The 15,240-nt window shown below is 37.1% G+C and overlaps 1 protein-coding gene across 1 annotated transcript in view; it reads right to left on the bottom strand.

Moving 5' to 3' along the window:
* The window catches only part of LOC126281446 (aldehyde dehydrogenase, mitochondrial), an 86,780-nt gene extending 85,784 nt beyond the window's left edge, over positions 1-996 (bottom strand). Inside the window, exon 1 of the mRNA XM_049980417.1 lies at positions 688-996. Coding sequence (XP_049836374.1) covers positions 688-798 — 111 coding nt within the window. The 5' untranslated portion in view covers positions 799-996. The remainder of the gene's footprint in view (positions 1-687) is intronic.
* Positions 997-15,240: the final 14,244 nt, after the last annotated feature.

Below are 15,240 nucleotides of genomic sequence, written 5' to 3'. Positions count from 1 at the left end.
GCTTATCTAACTAACCATCTTTTGCTGGCTGAATCTCCCCAAAGAACTAATCTCCCGTATACTTTAAAAAAAAAAAAAGGAATTCAAAAAGAAAGGTGCATGACTTGAAAGAATCCAGAAAGTCTTAAGGGCATATTACCTATGACGACTCATCTTCGGCAGAGCCCTTCCCTATATGATGAAGGCATTGTGTCTTCTTCAGGAACTTTCTTAAGTGTGAAAGTCAATGGCAAAAGTTCTACAACATTCACACATTACATTGCTAATATTTTTCAAGTTCTAAAATATTAAGCCGAAGTGTTATTTTTCTCATTTACATGACTGAAACAATGAAATTATACAAACAGATGAAAGAATTTTATACTGCAGAGAAGCTTCTGCTGAAATTATCTCATGCATTTCAATGAAGACTTACACCACATCGTACACTACTGTTGACTACATTTTTACTTATTCGAACTTGCACATGTGGAATCGAAATGTAAAGTTCCTTGAAAACAAACTATAATACGTCAAACGTATTGATACATCAGTAATACATACCACCACACACACAAAAAAGCGGCACGTACCAACAAAATACACCTGTTATTATTACACTTGATAATCACTGAATAACACCTTGCTAGGATCATTAAGATTACGTGAGTAGTATATATGTTCCTAAGAAAACAAAATTTCACGTACTCCAGTGTAGAGAACTTCAGGGTTTGTATTTGGTGCTGGAATGGCTGCTGCTGTTGCCATGCACGATTTCTGAATCTGGCTAACGCCAGCCTTAACAAATGAGCGCAACATATTGTTTAGTGCTACCTCCACTCACTCTCTAAAACCTACAACTGGCTAACTCACTAAGCTGTCAATCTTATACCGGCTAAGTGTCTTGTGTTTGCTTATCAGCAAGTGCGGAAGGCTAACCGCGCTGCCAACCTCAAACACATATCTGCGGCGCTAGGCATAAAGTACGGCGACGTAGTGCATTTCTTTGCCAACTATTTATCCGAAATACACATGCAAAAAATACATGTAAAACACAGACATAAATCGATTCTTTTACATTAAATACAAAATAATATTATAGTAATAATTAAAAAATAGCACAAGCAGCACAGTCTTACCAAATAGTTAGCAACTGAAACACAAGAAAATGAAGAAAATAAACTTTTCTTTATGATATTAAATGCAGTACAGGAAGGGAGGTTGTAAATGCCTATGAAATAAAACACGGAGTTGTAAATACGTATTTCCTTTGTTTAGCTGCTTTTACAGTCACACTATCAAACTGTGGCACCTTTAATTTATTTAGATGAAGTTATAAAGTGTACAATGATTAACGTTACTTCGCTAGATGTTAAAGACAAAATCGTGTGCAAGCAAAAAGAGAAAACTATGAATAAGAGTACAGATATGCGAAAAACAGGTCTGATTCAAGACTATATATCGGAGAAAAACGATCTGGATGCTCAAAGAGAAACTGAAATACGAGGCAAAGTGCAGTGGTTAGTCCAGAAACTCCATTTGATAGAAGAAGCTGTACAGACAAAATTCAGTAGTATAGAAATTTCTGATAAATCACTGATACAAAAGCAAGATTTTATCGAAATATGGATAAAATGCAAAGAAATTAGATATGACGCTGGTATTTGTGTTGAAACTTTCTTCGAAGACTGTTACTCGTGTGAAAAAAAATATTCTGTGAAAGCAGAAAAATTAATAAAGCATCATTATGAAACACTGCGGAGAGTGATTAACAATTTCCCTAAGGACATGTTTGAGCAAGACATACTGAATATGAACGCCCAATTTTTGAATAATATTCGAGAATATGCCAATTTCTCGCGTCACGTAGTGCTGTATCAACTATCGAAACTTATAAAAATGAAACTTAGTTTAGCATCTAAGCTTGAAGCTTGGATCTCAGTGAAGGCGCAAGAGGCGGAATACCTTAAAGATGCTGTTCCTAAAATTGCGCCAGTAGAGGATAAAGATAGTCTACAACCCTGCAGTGATCAAATAAGTCAAAGCTACATACAAAAACTAAAACAAAAATTGTTTCTTAATTTTCTGTGCAATGAGGAAGGAAGTAAGTTCATGTGGGATTATTTTCTTGACGACACAACTGAGGACTGGCCAGATCAGCTGCAAAGCAAACAGTGCGATTTTGTTTTGGAATTGCTGATAAAAACATATTCAATAGCAAAGGAAAAATCGAGTGAAGCACTACGGTTGCTCATAGATAGCTTCGATACAATTTACTCTGAAATATCTCAGATGGAGAGTACGACAACAAGTAACGGCTCTGGCGAGAAAGAACAACCACTGAAGCAGTTATGGCAAATACCAGTTAATAAAGAAGAAGAAAACCCTTTAGATAATATTCACTATAAAATAATAACATGGCACAATGCTACTTGCAGAATGCAAAGAAAAATTGGCAGGTGCTTTCGTTTTCTTGCTGACTTTGCTAGAATATGGACCGAACATCTACAGAGACTGAGGGACACAAAAGCCCTAATAGCAGTCGTTCTTGGCAAAGATGTTGAAACGCAGCTAGAGAGACGTAGGTCAAACCAGGCTGGTATTTTAATGGCCATAGCTAATGTAAGGATGGAATACAGTGAAAAAACTATGAGTCAACATCTGCAGAAAATTTCAAAACTAATACAAGACACAGAACAATGTTGTAAAGATGAATTAAATGAAGAAATAAACATTCTTGAAAAGTTTAGAGAGTTTGCTAAAATTGAAGGACGTCTACTTGGTGCTGAATTCTGTATGTTGCAAGAAAAATATAATTTCGAAAAACAAATCACTTATTTTTTAGATCAGGATGGTTCTGCTGAATTTGAATATGTGGCACATTTACCAAAACATCTTCAACTTTGTGATTTGCATACAAATGCAATGGAAAACTGGAATTGTGCTCTAATGCAAGAGATTTACAAATACCATCAGATTTGTGAAAGAGATGTTTCCCTCAGGATGGAAAGCTGGATGATTGATGAGAGTTATGGATTAGTTGATAAACTTGATGGCTACATTCACATGGAAAGCAAACAATATGACAGAATAGTTGAACAAGTGTACAATGTAAGGTTAATTGAATTGAGAAATCATCAAATGTTACTAGAACTTCATAAAAATGCAGTTGAATCATATTTGTCTCAGATTTTTCAAGATTTAGAACATTTTGTTTCAATTTTTAGTAACACTATAGAGATATCTAAAGCCTATTTTGCTGAAGTGGAAATGATAGCTGCTGGATCTGAAAACTCAAGTTTAGTTGACAATCTGGTAACCAAAATAAATAATAAACAAATTAAAGACAAAAATATTTTTGAAAATGCAGTACTTCATTTTAAAGAGCAATGCAATCGGAAATTTCGATACCTCCAAGACTGCCAATTAAATTTTATAAGATCATTGAGAACGTTCAGTGAAGGAGGAACATATAGCTCAGAAGAAGTGCAGCTATTTTTGTCTGAACTTGCTAATGTTGATAAACTTATTACTACAAAACAAGCTGCCTTTGATAATGAATTAAATAACTGTTATGCTGTAGTCACGCAAGACATGAATGAATGCTATTCAGATATTGGTGAATATTTAATTAATGTATTAAATGAGCTTAAGTTTGGTGAAGAAACCACTTTGATCTTATCTGAAGCAGAAAAATCATTAAAAAATACGTTTTGTAACTTACAAAAAGATGGAAATAGAGTCACAGATGAATTCAAAACTATCATCTTGATATTGTTGAATGAACTGCAGGCATCTCCGTCGTCTCATCTACCTGAAACTTTCGAAAATTTTATGAGGAACAGCAGAAAAAGAGCTTTAGCACTTCTCTATCCATGCAACAGAAAATCTTCATCTATGATAGACCATAAACGGAAAAGTCATTCATTCATGAAGAAAGGAAAAGCAGCGCGAAGTGCTCATAAAGTTGCAGTAGGAAAATCGAAGCTTACTGACTACAAAAAACTATTTCCAGAATACACTGAACCATTTTTAGAAGAAATACCATTTGCCTCAATGGTCTATAAAGAGATAGGAAATGCTGTGTCCTCCCTTCAAGAAAAGGCATGTTTATTTTACACGTCCAGAAACACACAGTCACCTCTAGCGAACAGTGTGCTCCCAACAACATATGACAATTTCATGAAAAAATGTACTGAAATATTTCAAAATTATTCTAAGCAATGTCTAGAGTCTTGCTGTGAAGAAACATTAATATTGTTTCAGTGGTTATCTAGACTGAGACATGCTGCTGATTTGTATGTAGCGAAGAGACTGACTGAATATCATGGAACAAAAATTCAAAAACTTATGAAAGTTTATAGTCAGTTTCAGTCAGAGAAAGCTGACCTACTTGAAGAAGATAAATGTATTCGTGGAAACTGTAAACGCAAACTCCTAGTGGTGCATGGCTACCCAAGCAACAAAACGTTACTGGAAGACCTAGAACAGGAAATTGAGAGAACTTGCTCTGATCTTGAGGACAAAATTTCACTATTTATTACAAAAGGAAGAAAATACCTGGGCAACATTAAGAACAAATACTTAGATCGTATTATAACTATCTGCAAGACATTACAGAGTTTCCAAGACAAAATTTCTGAAGCAGACATATTCTTTTCTTTGCCACAACAGCTGAAAGAAACTATCACAGAAATGAACCCATCAGTGCTGGGTAGTGATACGTTTGCTTCAGAGTCTTTGAAAATAGAGTCTGATCTTCAGTATCTATTAAATGAAGGAATCAAGGAAGGAAATATTGATTTTATCAAAGACTGTTTAAAGAGTAGACGAAAAGCATTATTGCAAGAAATGGAATGTGAAGCTGTTGATAGTCTCACTAATATAAAAGACTGGAAACAATCACAACCAACAAAATTGGTTTTCCCTGAACTTCTGAAAATTCACGAGGTGCTCAGTTTTATGAAAAGACACTACTTAAGTGAATTTGAACAATATTACCAAAAAATGGATTTTTTGCAAAACTATAAGAGTTTATCTTCTGAGTGGATGCAAGAATGGAAGTCAAGTGTTAGATCAGCTCAAATACCTTATTGTGTGTGATAACTACTGATTCACGTTTATGGCATTACTAATTCGAAAATAGCATCATTTATAACAGAGCCTGTTGACCTTCCTGACACCTGTGACATATACTTGACCACTAAAAACTAAGGTGCATTATACCCATATTTGACAAGTGGATAGCTAGTTTTCAAAATAATTTTCGAATAGATCACATGCTATGTTGTTGAAGATAAGTTTGTCAGATGTATGAGAAAGAAACGATTCTTGTAGATATAATGAAAACAATTCATTTTTGTTAACAATGCAATTTAATAGCAAAAATAAAGTGTTTGGTAACAAAACACAGTTGAATTAACTATTGTTACTTTTAATTTTAAACATTTAGTTTCTCATATTGGCCTATAGTTCTGTCTTTTATGTTTCTTGGATGAAAGCAGTCATTATGTTATAAGCAAACCAATTCAACACTTACATAGTGCAATGCAAGAAACCACACCAAGACTATCAAAATTGGGATAGTTGGACTTTGAAGGTGAGACCTTTAGAATATTAATCTAGCATTTAGCTGCTAGATCACTTACTATTCCCATCAATGTAATATGAGAAAAAATGTAGTTTTTACAAGTGAAGCATTCAAAAGTCTAAATTGTAAGAAGGAACAGATAGACACTTGACTAACAAGTTAAAACAAAATTTCTAAAACACTAGAAAATTATATTTTGCATGAAATTTGCCGAAATATGAATGCACTTTTGATGACCCCACAAGTTAAGCAATTTACAGTATATTGCAATTAAAAGAGATATCAAGAATAAGACTAGCTAGTAGAATTATTTGAATATTTAAGTAAAATATTTAAGGCTATTAATATAAGTAATGTATTTCCCTACACACTGTAAATTATATGACTTGTGTTTTAGTGCTTTTGCTGAGAAGTTTCATAGTGAGATTTTATATCTTTAATTTTGCTATATAATAACTAACTGTTTAACATTATGATACTTACATCCCTTACTTCATAACAGCAATACTTAAAGAACTAAATCAGTACATTTTAAACCTTTGTTAAGTATATTTAAATTATGTGTTGATTATATGAGTATACCAAGGCAATGTAGCAATAACTGTCACAATAATTAACACCAGTATTCTTGATATCATAGCATCAGTATGCATAATGACCATTTGTTGGGGGTATATGAACAATATATTTCGTATGTGTATGTGTCTGTGGTAAAGTGTACTCCACAGAGTGCAACAGACCTCTATGACTGTGTTTTGTATACTCTTTGGGGCTACCTTACTGACATAGTGTAATGCACTGTTACATTAATTGTGGATTTTAAAATACAGCTTATATTCTTCCCACAATTTTCTATTCAGAATTATTTTTTTAGCTGATATAGTTCCAAGAGATTGTGGGGCCAGGCACAAGTGAATGTGTGAACACAATAAGTATTCTGATAAATTCAAAGAAAAAATCGGATTACTTCTGAAAGTGTGTAGTAAAAGCTATCAGGACAAACCGGCTACACAGGAATTTGCATAATTTAACACTGAATTTGTTAACGGTAAAGGTAACTGTGAAAAATCAGTGTGGTGCAGGTACCACAAATGAGTGACGTGTAGGTCATAAGAACTACTCTACACAGAAATCTGCTGTGGAAGCATACATGTGCTTGGACGATTTTGGGATATACTGAATGGTACACTCAAGTCCACTGTGCAAAATTTCGCAAATAAGGACTAGAAGGAAATGTCAAAGCTGATATTATTGACTGATCCAGTCAACTATGTACACATAGAGAAGTACCAGAAGGCAAGATCAAAGCTGATATAATTGATTGATCCAGTGAACCACATACTTATAGAGAAAGCTGTGATGATGTAAGAAGATTGAGACAAGTTACGGAGCACATGGAGTGCATTTGAAAACTGTAACCTCTGTGAACTTCTAACCATTTGATGGATACATGCCAGAGTGGGGCTGCGTATGTCAACATAATATCTACACCAAATCGACTAAGGAACGTTGGGTTCGAAATTTCTGATGAATGAATAGGCCCATTACAGGTAGTGGAACTGCTGAAAAAATATGCATCAATGCTTATGGGATTAGGAACCTGAGGATTACAAATTACTGGAGACAGCATAAAAGTTAAGATCCTGCAAAAAGTCAAAAGTATATCAGACCGCCATATTTCAGAGAAGAAAGCAGCTGCAGAACTTCATTCTAGGAAGAAAAAGAAGCAACCAGTGAAGTGCTACAACTTTTGGAAGATGGATTACATTTCATTCCAATGCTGCAGAAGAGTAAGTGTAAAGGAAAAAAAGGTATAATGCACATATTCAAGAGAGGAGAACTGTTAATGAAGGTAAGGCACTCTCTGCTTATTACTGTTTTGGCAAAAAAAAGGTAACATAGAGTAAGAATGGATCTCAGATTCAGGAGCTTCATAATATATTATTAGAGACAAAAGAGCTCTTTATCATGTTACTAATAAAAGATGTATGGATATATCTACAGTGAATGGTTCCAAATTACAATGTCAGCTTGCTCAGAAATTTGATCATAACATAACTGTAAATGGAGAACCAGAAAATATTACATGACATGATGTTTACTACATAAAAGATGTTGCAACTAATTTTCTGTATGTAATTGAAATAGTCATGAATAACCTTTGACATAAATGGAAAAAGGTATAGAGAAATTCTAGCTATGGTGACAAATGAAATGGAAATTTTGAAGTTAGATACTGCTACAGATATCGATGAAAATGTCAACTGTTATGTGTACCCTGCGAAAGGTTTATTATGATATGGAAGACTTAAGCACCTAAACAAAAAGGCATGTAACTGCTGCATGATGTGACAACAAGAATGAAAGGAACTCTGTGAAATATGTATTTAAGGGAATCATTAGATTACCCATTAAGCCTAGTAAAAGCAGATGTCTTGCAGTTAATAAAAACGGATGTTTGTGTGCCAATGGAGTGTGAGTCTATACTGGGAAGCCAGTTTTTCTTAATATTATAGACACTACTCAAGATGTAATTATGTTCATTTTTTAAATTCTAGAGATCAAGTGAATGAGATTTCTGAGAACTTTCGTCATATGGTAGAAGGTGAAGCGTGAAAGAAGATTAAAGTTATCAGATACGATAATGGGACAGAGCATACCAAAAAAATTCAAGAAACTTTTGCAGGAAGAAGCAATTAGACATCAAACCACCATCACATACAGTCCATCCCAGAATGAAGTTGCAGAGAGATCAAGTAGGACTACTATTGAAAAATCAAGGAGTATATTAACTGATGCTGGGTTAGCTAAATGCTTTTGGGCAGAGGTGTTGAAACAGCTGTGTATTTGATCAGTCAATCGCTTAGCAAAGCAGTAAAAAATAGATCTCATTCTGAAGTGTGGCCAGCAACAAGCCAAATCTAAGCAACTTAAAGCTTTTTGGATGTGGGGCTATGGCACAGATCCCAAAACAATTTTGGTAGAAAATGAGACCCAAGGGCTAACAAGTATATTTTTGTAGGCTAGTGTGAAGATCCAGTGGGTTACATACTCATAAATCCTACATTGGTACTGGCCAGCAGAAATGTTGTATCCTTTGAGAATAAGAAAAAATAAGTAAAAAAAAGAGTCATCAAGAGGGTATAATAGTAGTGGAGCTGCACAATTCCTGGGACAAAGACATCACTGTTCTCCTTTGTAAACATAATAGCCAGTTGCCCTAGTTTCCCTTGTTGTGCTGTACGAAAATACAGTCACAGGCACAGTGGTGGGTTCTTTGGTTTGCTCCAAAAGGAGATGGAGTGGAACAATAACATGTAAAATATTAGATCACTTTATTAAAATATGCACTGATGGAAAAAGATCATAGCATCAAGAAGGAGTTGTGCGACATAAGCAAAAGTTGGTAGTCATGTTTCTATATCTGAAAGATGATGTCTATTGGAATTTGCCACCTGTCGCTTAAAACCAGAGTGACGCCACTATGAGGATGCAAATCAGATTTTGTCTGAGTACCTTCGAGGTTGGATGTGGTAAGCTGATGTTAGTCAAGAACGCCTTTAAGGTGACAAAGACGCCACTGTCAATACCAAACTGAGTTTAAATGAGGTCATGTAACAGGGTCATGAGAAGCTGGATGCTGCCCTGCGTTTTTAGAAAAAGAATTGGTAGGAATATAGCTACTGCACATGACTGCTGGCGGCAGTGGTCACAAGAATATATAGTCATAAGAAGACTGGGCTTCAGACAGCCATATGGCACTACCGACAGGGGAGACTGTCATATACAGTATATGGCTCTAGTGCATTGTACTTTATCTGGAGCAATAATTTGAGCAGTAGTTTGCACCAGAGGTCAGCAAACTGTTACAAATCTCCAAGCTAGATGCCCCGTAGCGTGCATTTCCTTGACCACACACCACCACCATTTAAACAAGAGCTCACTGGTGGGCAGGGTGGAGATCTGTTGCGTGTTCTGATGAAAGCTGGTTCTGCCTTGGTACCGTTGCTGGTCGTGTGTCGGTCAGGAGGTCATTTGAGGGCTTGCAACCATCCTATCTGCATGTTAGACACACTGAACCTGGTGAGCAATTTCGTATGACAGCAAGAGGATTCTCTTGTTTTCCCACTCACCATGACTGGAAATTTGTACATCACAGTCTGGTGAATCGATCATGGACAGCATTCCAAGGGCTGTTTTCCTATGGGATAATGCTCGCCCACAGATTGCTGTTGTAACCCAACATACTCTACAAGGTGTCGACATGTTGTCTTGGCCTCCTCAATCATCAGATCTGTCTCCAATGAAGCATATAGGGGACATCACTGGGTAATTGGGGTAATTTTTCCGATTTTTAAGACGACTCACATAACTATGCATTCCGCATCTATTTTACCGATTTTCCCCCACTTTTCAAGACTGTACACGTAAAAACGGTTATGGAGGAATTTTTCCGATTTCTTAAGAAGATCCAACAGATAAGGGCTTTGGAGCAATGTTATCGATTTTTCAAGAATACACTAGTAAAGACAGGACTGTGAATCTCTACAAAGTTTCCCCAATGCATTACCTAGCAACAAATATACCCTGGCATGTACCTCCTGACAGTGGAGTAGCTATATAGTTCAGTACCCAGTGTGGGCCGAAGGGCACTACTGCATTGTGAGATGACACAGAAAGTCTGCTGGCTGCTTTGCTGGCAGCGCTCAGTTCTAGCAGTATGATATGCCACCAGAGACGCCAGAGGAACTCTCTCAGTCTGTGCTGAACAGAAGACCTAGTAGCTTTGTGTACAAGTTGAAAAGGGAATGCAGGAAAATTCATTGCTGGTCGTGACATGGACAGATTATTTCACATGCTGTATAGTGATTTAAGAAATTACAGTGCTAAATTTTCCAGTTTCGTGAGAATGACAGTACGTTCATTTGATGAGGTAGTGGTCTCCCGAAATTAACTGAAGAAAAACGATGCTGTTTTAAGGAAAGTAAGCTCACCAGAGGAAAAGATTTTCATGACCTGTCTAATCGGTAGGTAATTATCTGTTGTCTGGAATGATGTTTACCTTTTTAGCTCTAACTGTAAAGTATAAATAGAAGTGATTTTTCAGTTTTTATTTGAAGAGTACGTTATTATAGACTGAAATACAGTTCATAAATGCTGTAGACTAAAAGTACGAAACCTGCGTCATTGGTTTACATATCTTATTTCTTAAAATAATTCTGGCGTTTCTGATGTGTGAGTCCCATCCATCACTTTCTGCAGCATGACATGTAGCCGTGCTGTTTCTGTCTGAAAATAGGTTCTGAAGAAAACTTCTGTAACCTGGATAGTAAAACGTGCTTTGCCTGTGGTGTAAAGTTCTTGTGAGTGGAGTGGAGTATCGGGAACAGGCTGTGAGGAAAAAGAGAATCGATAATTTCTACGATTTCCGGCTGGCTGGAATCCAGAAGGTGCGTTGTTGTAAGTAGTTTGAACATGATTGTAACTTGGGGAAGTTTATCCTCTGAACTATGCTTCATTTATGACACTCGTAATTTCCTACACTTCTTTTCCAGTTCTCGTTTTGAGTAGTCCTGAGATGGAGTATCCTTGTTGCTGGTCTCATCTGAATCTTGCAGATAGATTCAGTGTCAAAACTATCCTTAGCGTTCACATTGGCGAAAAGAATTAGGTACAGGTGAGTGGCATGTAGCTCTCGGCAGTCTTCTGGCGTCCAGGTGCGGGAGTGGCCGCAAGCCGCCGTGTGTTTGGCTGGCAAGCCTGCTGGTAGAGCTGCCACGCTCAGGTAGATGCCAAGCGTGGCAGGCCTAACTGCGTCCAGTGGTTCTGTCTAGCGTTTCTGCCAGCAGAGTTGCCGTGGCATCTCAGTGCAGTAGGGTCCTTAGCACCGGCGTTCCCCCTACTTCCCCTAAAACCTCGCCCCACAACCCCACACAAACGTTTAATTATTTTTAGAAAGGCAAATCTTTTGTACCAATGGTTAAGTAACCACAGTGGCTGGCTCTGAGCATTATGCGACTTAACTTCTGAGGTCATCAGTCGCCTAGAATTTAGAACTAATTAAACCTAACTAACCTAAGGACATCACACACATCCATGGCCGAGGCAGGATTCGGACCTGCGACTGTAGCGGTCGCTCGGTTCCACACTGCAGCTACCGAGAACCGCATGGCCACTCCGGCTGGCTAAGTAACCACAGTATAACTTTAACTATTTTGTTAACAGTGTTTATAAATGGAAACAAATAAGGAAAACTTATTTTTAGAAATAACACAATTCAGTTGATTATTAATGAAAGAGTCCAGACAGTCTGTGCATCTTCATGTTTCCATGGCGTAATGCCTGTTCCATAAAATTTTGGGCTTGCAGCCACATAAATTCAGCTTCTCCTTCATGGGACTCAGAAGTGAAACAAGCAATTGAAATTCGGTTGGCGAAGAATTTAATTAATAGAAATAACGGCTTCAGCTCGCACAAATCATGGAATTTCTGTAATTAAATCACAAAGACGTCGCAACTGTGCAGCTCTCCGTGACACATCGATATCACCACGTGGAACGACTGCGCAGCCATATATTTGATTTCCATGCATATGTTACATCTATTTGCTACCTATCAACGTCTCTGGCATTTTGTGTATCTTTGGCCGCATACACAGTGGTTCAGTCCTTGGGTGTAAAATGTTGGAGCAAGTGCTGGAGCATCTCGACTCATTCTGGAGATGGCTGCACACCCGAAATTTAATGGAACAACTAAAGGTCTTCTTAGTGGCAGGTGATTTTAAAATGTAGCTTGGAATATTTTCCTTCTAATCTGTTCTGCTGCAAATATTGACATTGTGTTATCAAAATCGATATGTCTAGGTGTACTGTTTTCGATTAACAATGATGCCAAAGTAGTGGCGTGCTTGAGTCTCAACGATCCTAGTCAGTTTGAGTTTTGAACAATTCTTCTGACATGACACTACCTAAAAAGACAAAGTTAAGAAAAATCTAAATGGCAAAATGCTGTGGGATGCAGATTAGGGAAATACATATGCAACGACATAGTGCAGGAACCTTAAAGATATCCAACTTTGGCAACTTGCAGAAATTATCTTAAGAGTGGAATTTCTGCAAGGTTGCCATCTGTGGAAATCTCTTCATAATTTAAACTAAACATTTTATAATTGTGAGAGGTACCATTTCTGAGGTTTTAACAAGATTGCTGTGCTCTTAAATAGCGAAAGATCTGATAAACGTTCCAAAGTTCTGCAACTTGTAGAAAGATATCGATGCAGAAAGATGTCGATGCCCTCTAGGACTGACATTCTCGGCTCCTGGTGCATTCAGTGTCTCTAAGGTAACTGACATAACTGTCTCAAGTAATATGCGAATACTACATACTAACACGCTACTTCAGCGGTAAAATGCGTTTATGGATACAAAAGCGAGAGACAAGTCTCTAGTTGTTCGTCTCTTCCCATAAGTGTCAGTAATGAGATGATGAAAAATAATGTTTTTCTACTCATGCCACAGAAGATAACAATTGTTGTCACCCCCAAGAAGCTGGTACCCAGTACAGACTGAACCTCCCTGCACCCACCATGCAACGTCTCTGCCTTCTGAAAGCTCACCACTGTTACATACGAATTTTTCAACTTTTTTCCTCCACAAACAGCCGCTTTCTTCAGAAAGGCACATGTAAAAAACATTGGTCAATCAATTAATGCAATGCGATAATTTAACAAATTATATGAATATTCAGCGTGAAACAATTTTTATTTATAAACAAATACACTCCAGATCCATACAGGTACTGAACTTGAACAAACTTTCCCCATGCACTATCAGGTTTTGTAAGGGCCTAAGGTTATACAAGACCTGTAAAAATAATGGTGGGAACGCTTCTATTGGAAAAGGTACATGCATAGCTAATATACTCCACTTGTGCCACTACCACTAGGATAATAATAGGAGCTACGCACTTTATCTAGGCACAAACAAAAAGGCAGCCCCGTACACCGAACTGTGTATTCACATCGCAGTGCAGATCATATTGTTTTATTGGGAGACACATTTGTTTTTTCCACATCACTCGCTCCGGAGCATGGAGGTGAAACTCAAATAGACCACGTTTTCGTGCGACACATCTTCTGAATTTCAGAAATCGTTTTTCACTGTTGTGTTTAGATGTTAAGGTCTGAAGCGGATTTGCTAGCCCCATTAAATATGGTGTTCAGAAAACAGCTGATCCAGTTTCTGAGTTAAGTCAACACAATCGTTATTTCTCTTCACTTAAATATTACAGGTAGAAAGCTTCATGCTGAGTCCAGAATTTCTGCTTCTACTTCACTGCACATTAAGTGCATGTTAAAAGAATATTTTGTAAACAATACGTAACTTGACAACTCAAGCACATTTCAAAACTGGCTGCCCTTACATCAGAGAGAAAATCCATTGCGTAATTCGAAAATCAGCAACTAGATAATTTTTGGTTCTGTTTACGTGAAAAGATTAGATTTATTTACTGTCAGATGAACTACACCACCAATCACCGATTCACACACACATCTTCCTGCAATTTGCTACAGCCATCTTATAGACAACTCAGTCACCTGTGAATATCCTACATCTAAACAAATACCAGGCATGCCGTTGTACAGTGCATGCCGTAGGGTACATTGCACCAGTACTATCGATTACTTCCATTCCACTTTCACACAGTGATTGAAGAAAAAACTGTCTATATGCAATCATACACACCCTAATGTTCTGGAAAAGAATATGTCACCTTTCCCACAGCTTTTTCCCCATAGCATATGATCAGTGATCAGTGTCATCTCAGTACCAGAGCTTTGGGTGTGTGTGTGTGTGTGTGTGTGTGTGTGTGTGTGTTTGTGTGTGTGTGTGTGTGTGTGTGCAATATATGAGATGAAAATAAAAAATTGTAAGAAATTGATATTATTGGATGATTTGCAGTATGTGTTTAAGAAATAACCAGTATCCAAAAGACATGTGGAATCATATTTGTGTAACATAGATTTTCCATGTGGTTTCCAAATGTCTGTTAGTCCTGTTTAAGTACAATTATGCTGTTATGTGTGTGGTACCCACTCCCACCATTAATAAATATTCTGTTAAAACTACAGTCTTCTACAGCACAGGCATCCAATACTGATTTTGAAATATAATTTGCTTGTAACAAATAGTCAACCATCCACTTATTCCCACCTTTACCAAACACCCCTTGTAACAAATAGTCAACCATCCACTTATTCCCACCTTTACCAAACATCCCTTTAAAACTAGTCTTCTATGCATACACACCTCCAACTTCCAGCCCCATAATTTTGAAATTCAATTTGCTTAGAAAGAAACAATCAGTACCCTGACAGTCTGAAAGGAGCACTGAGTCTAGCAACTATATGTATAACATTTTTTCTTGAGTACAACTTTTAATATATGCTCACTTTTTTCCATCAAAACCATTAGCCATTTGACAACATTTATCCAATAATTCCTTTTTATATACATTAAATTCAGCATGTATGTAATCATGACTGTACAAAGCTACGGGATCATTCTACTCTTGAAACCACACACAGACTCACACACACAACACACACAAATGTCACTGAACACATTTCTTGCAGCTGCGCGGGATTAGCCGAGCGGTCTGAGTCACTGCAG

The sequence above is a fragment of the Schistocerca gregaria genome, chromosome 7 (genome assembly GCF_023897955.1).
Source record: "Schistocerca gregaria isolate iqSchGreg1 chromosome 7, iqSchGreg1.2, whole genome shotgun sequence".
NCBI classification, from domain to species: domain Eukaryota; kingdom Metazoa; phylum Arthropoda; class Insecta; order Orthoptera; family Acrididae; genus Schistocerca; species Schistocerca gregaria.
This window is presented reverse-complemented; position numbering and strand designations above follow the sequence as displayed.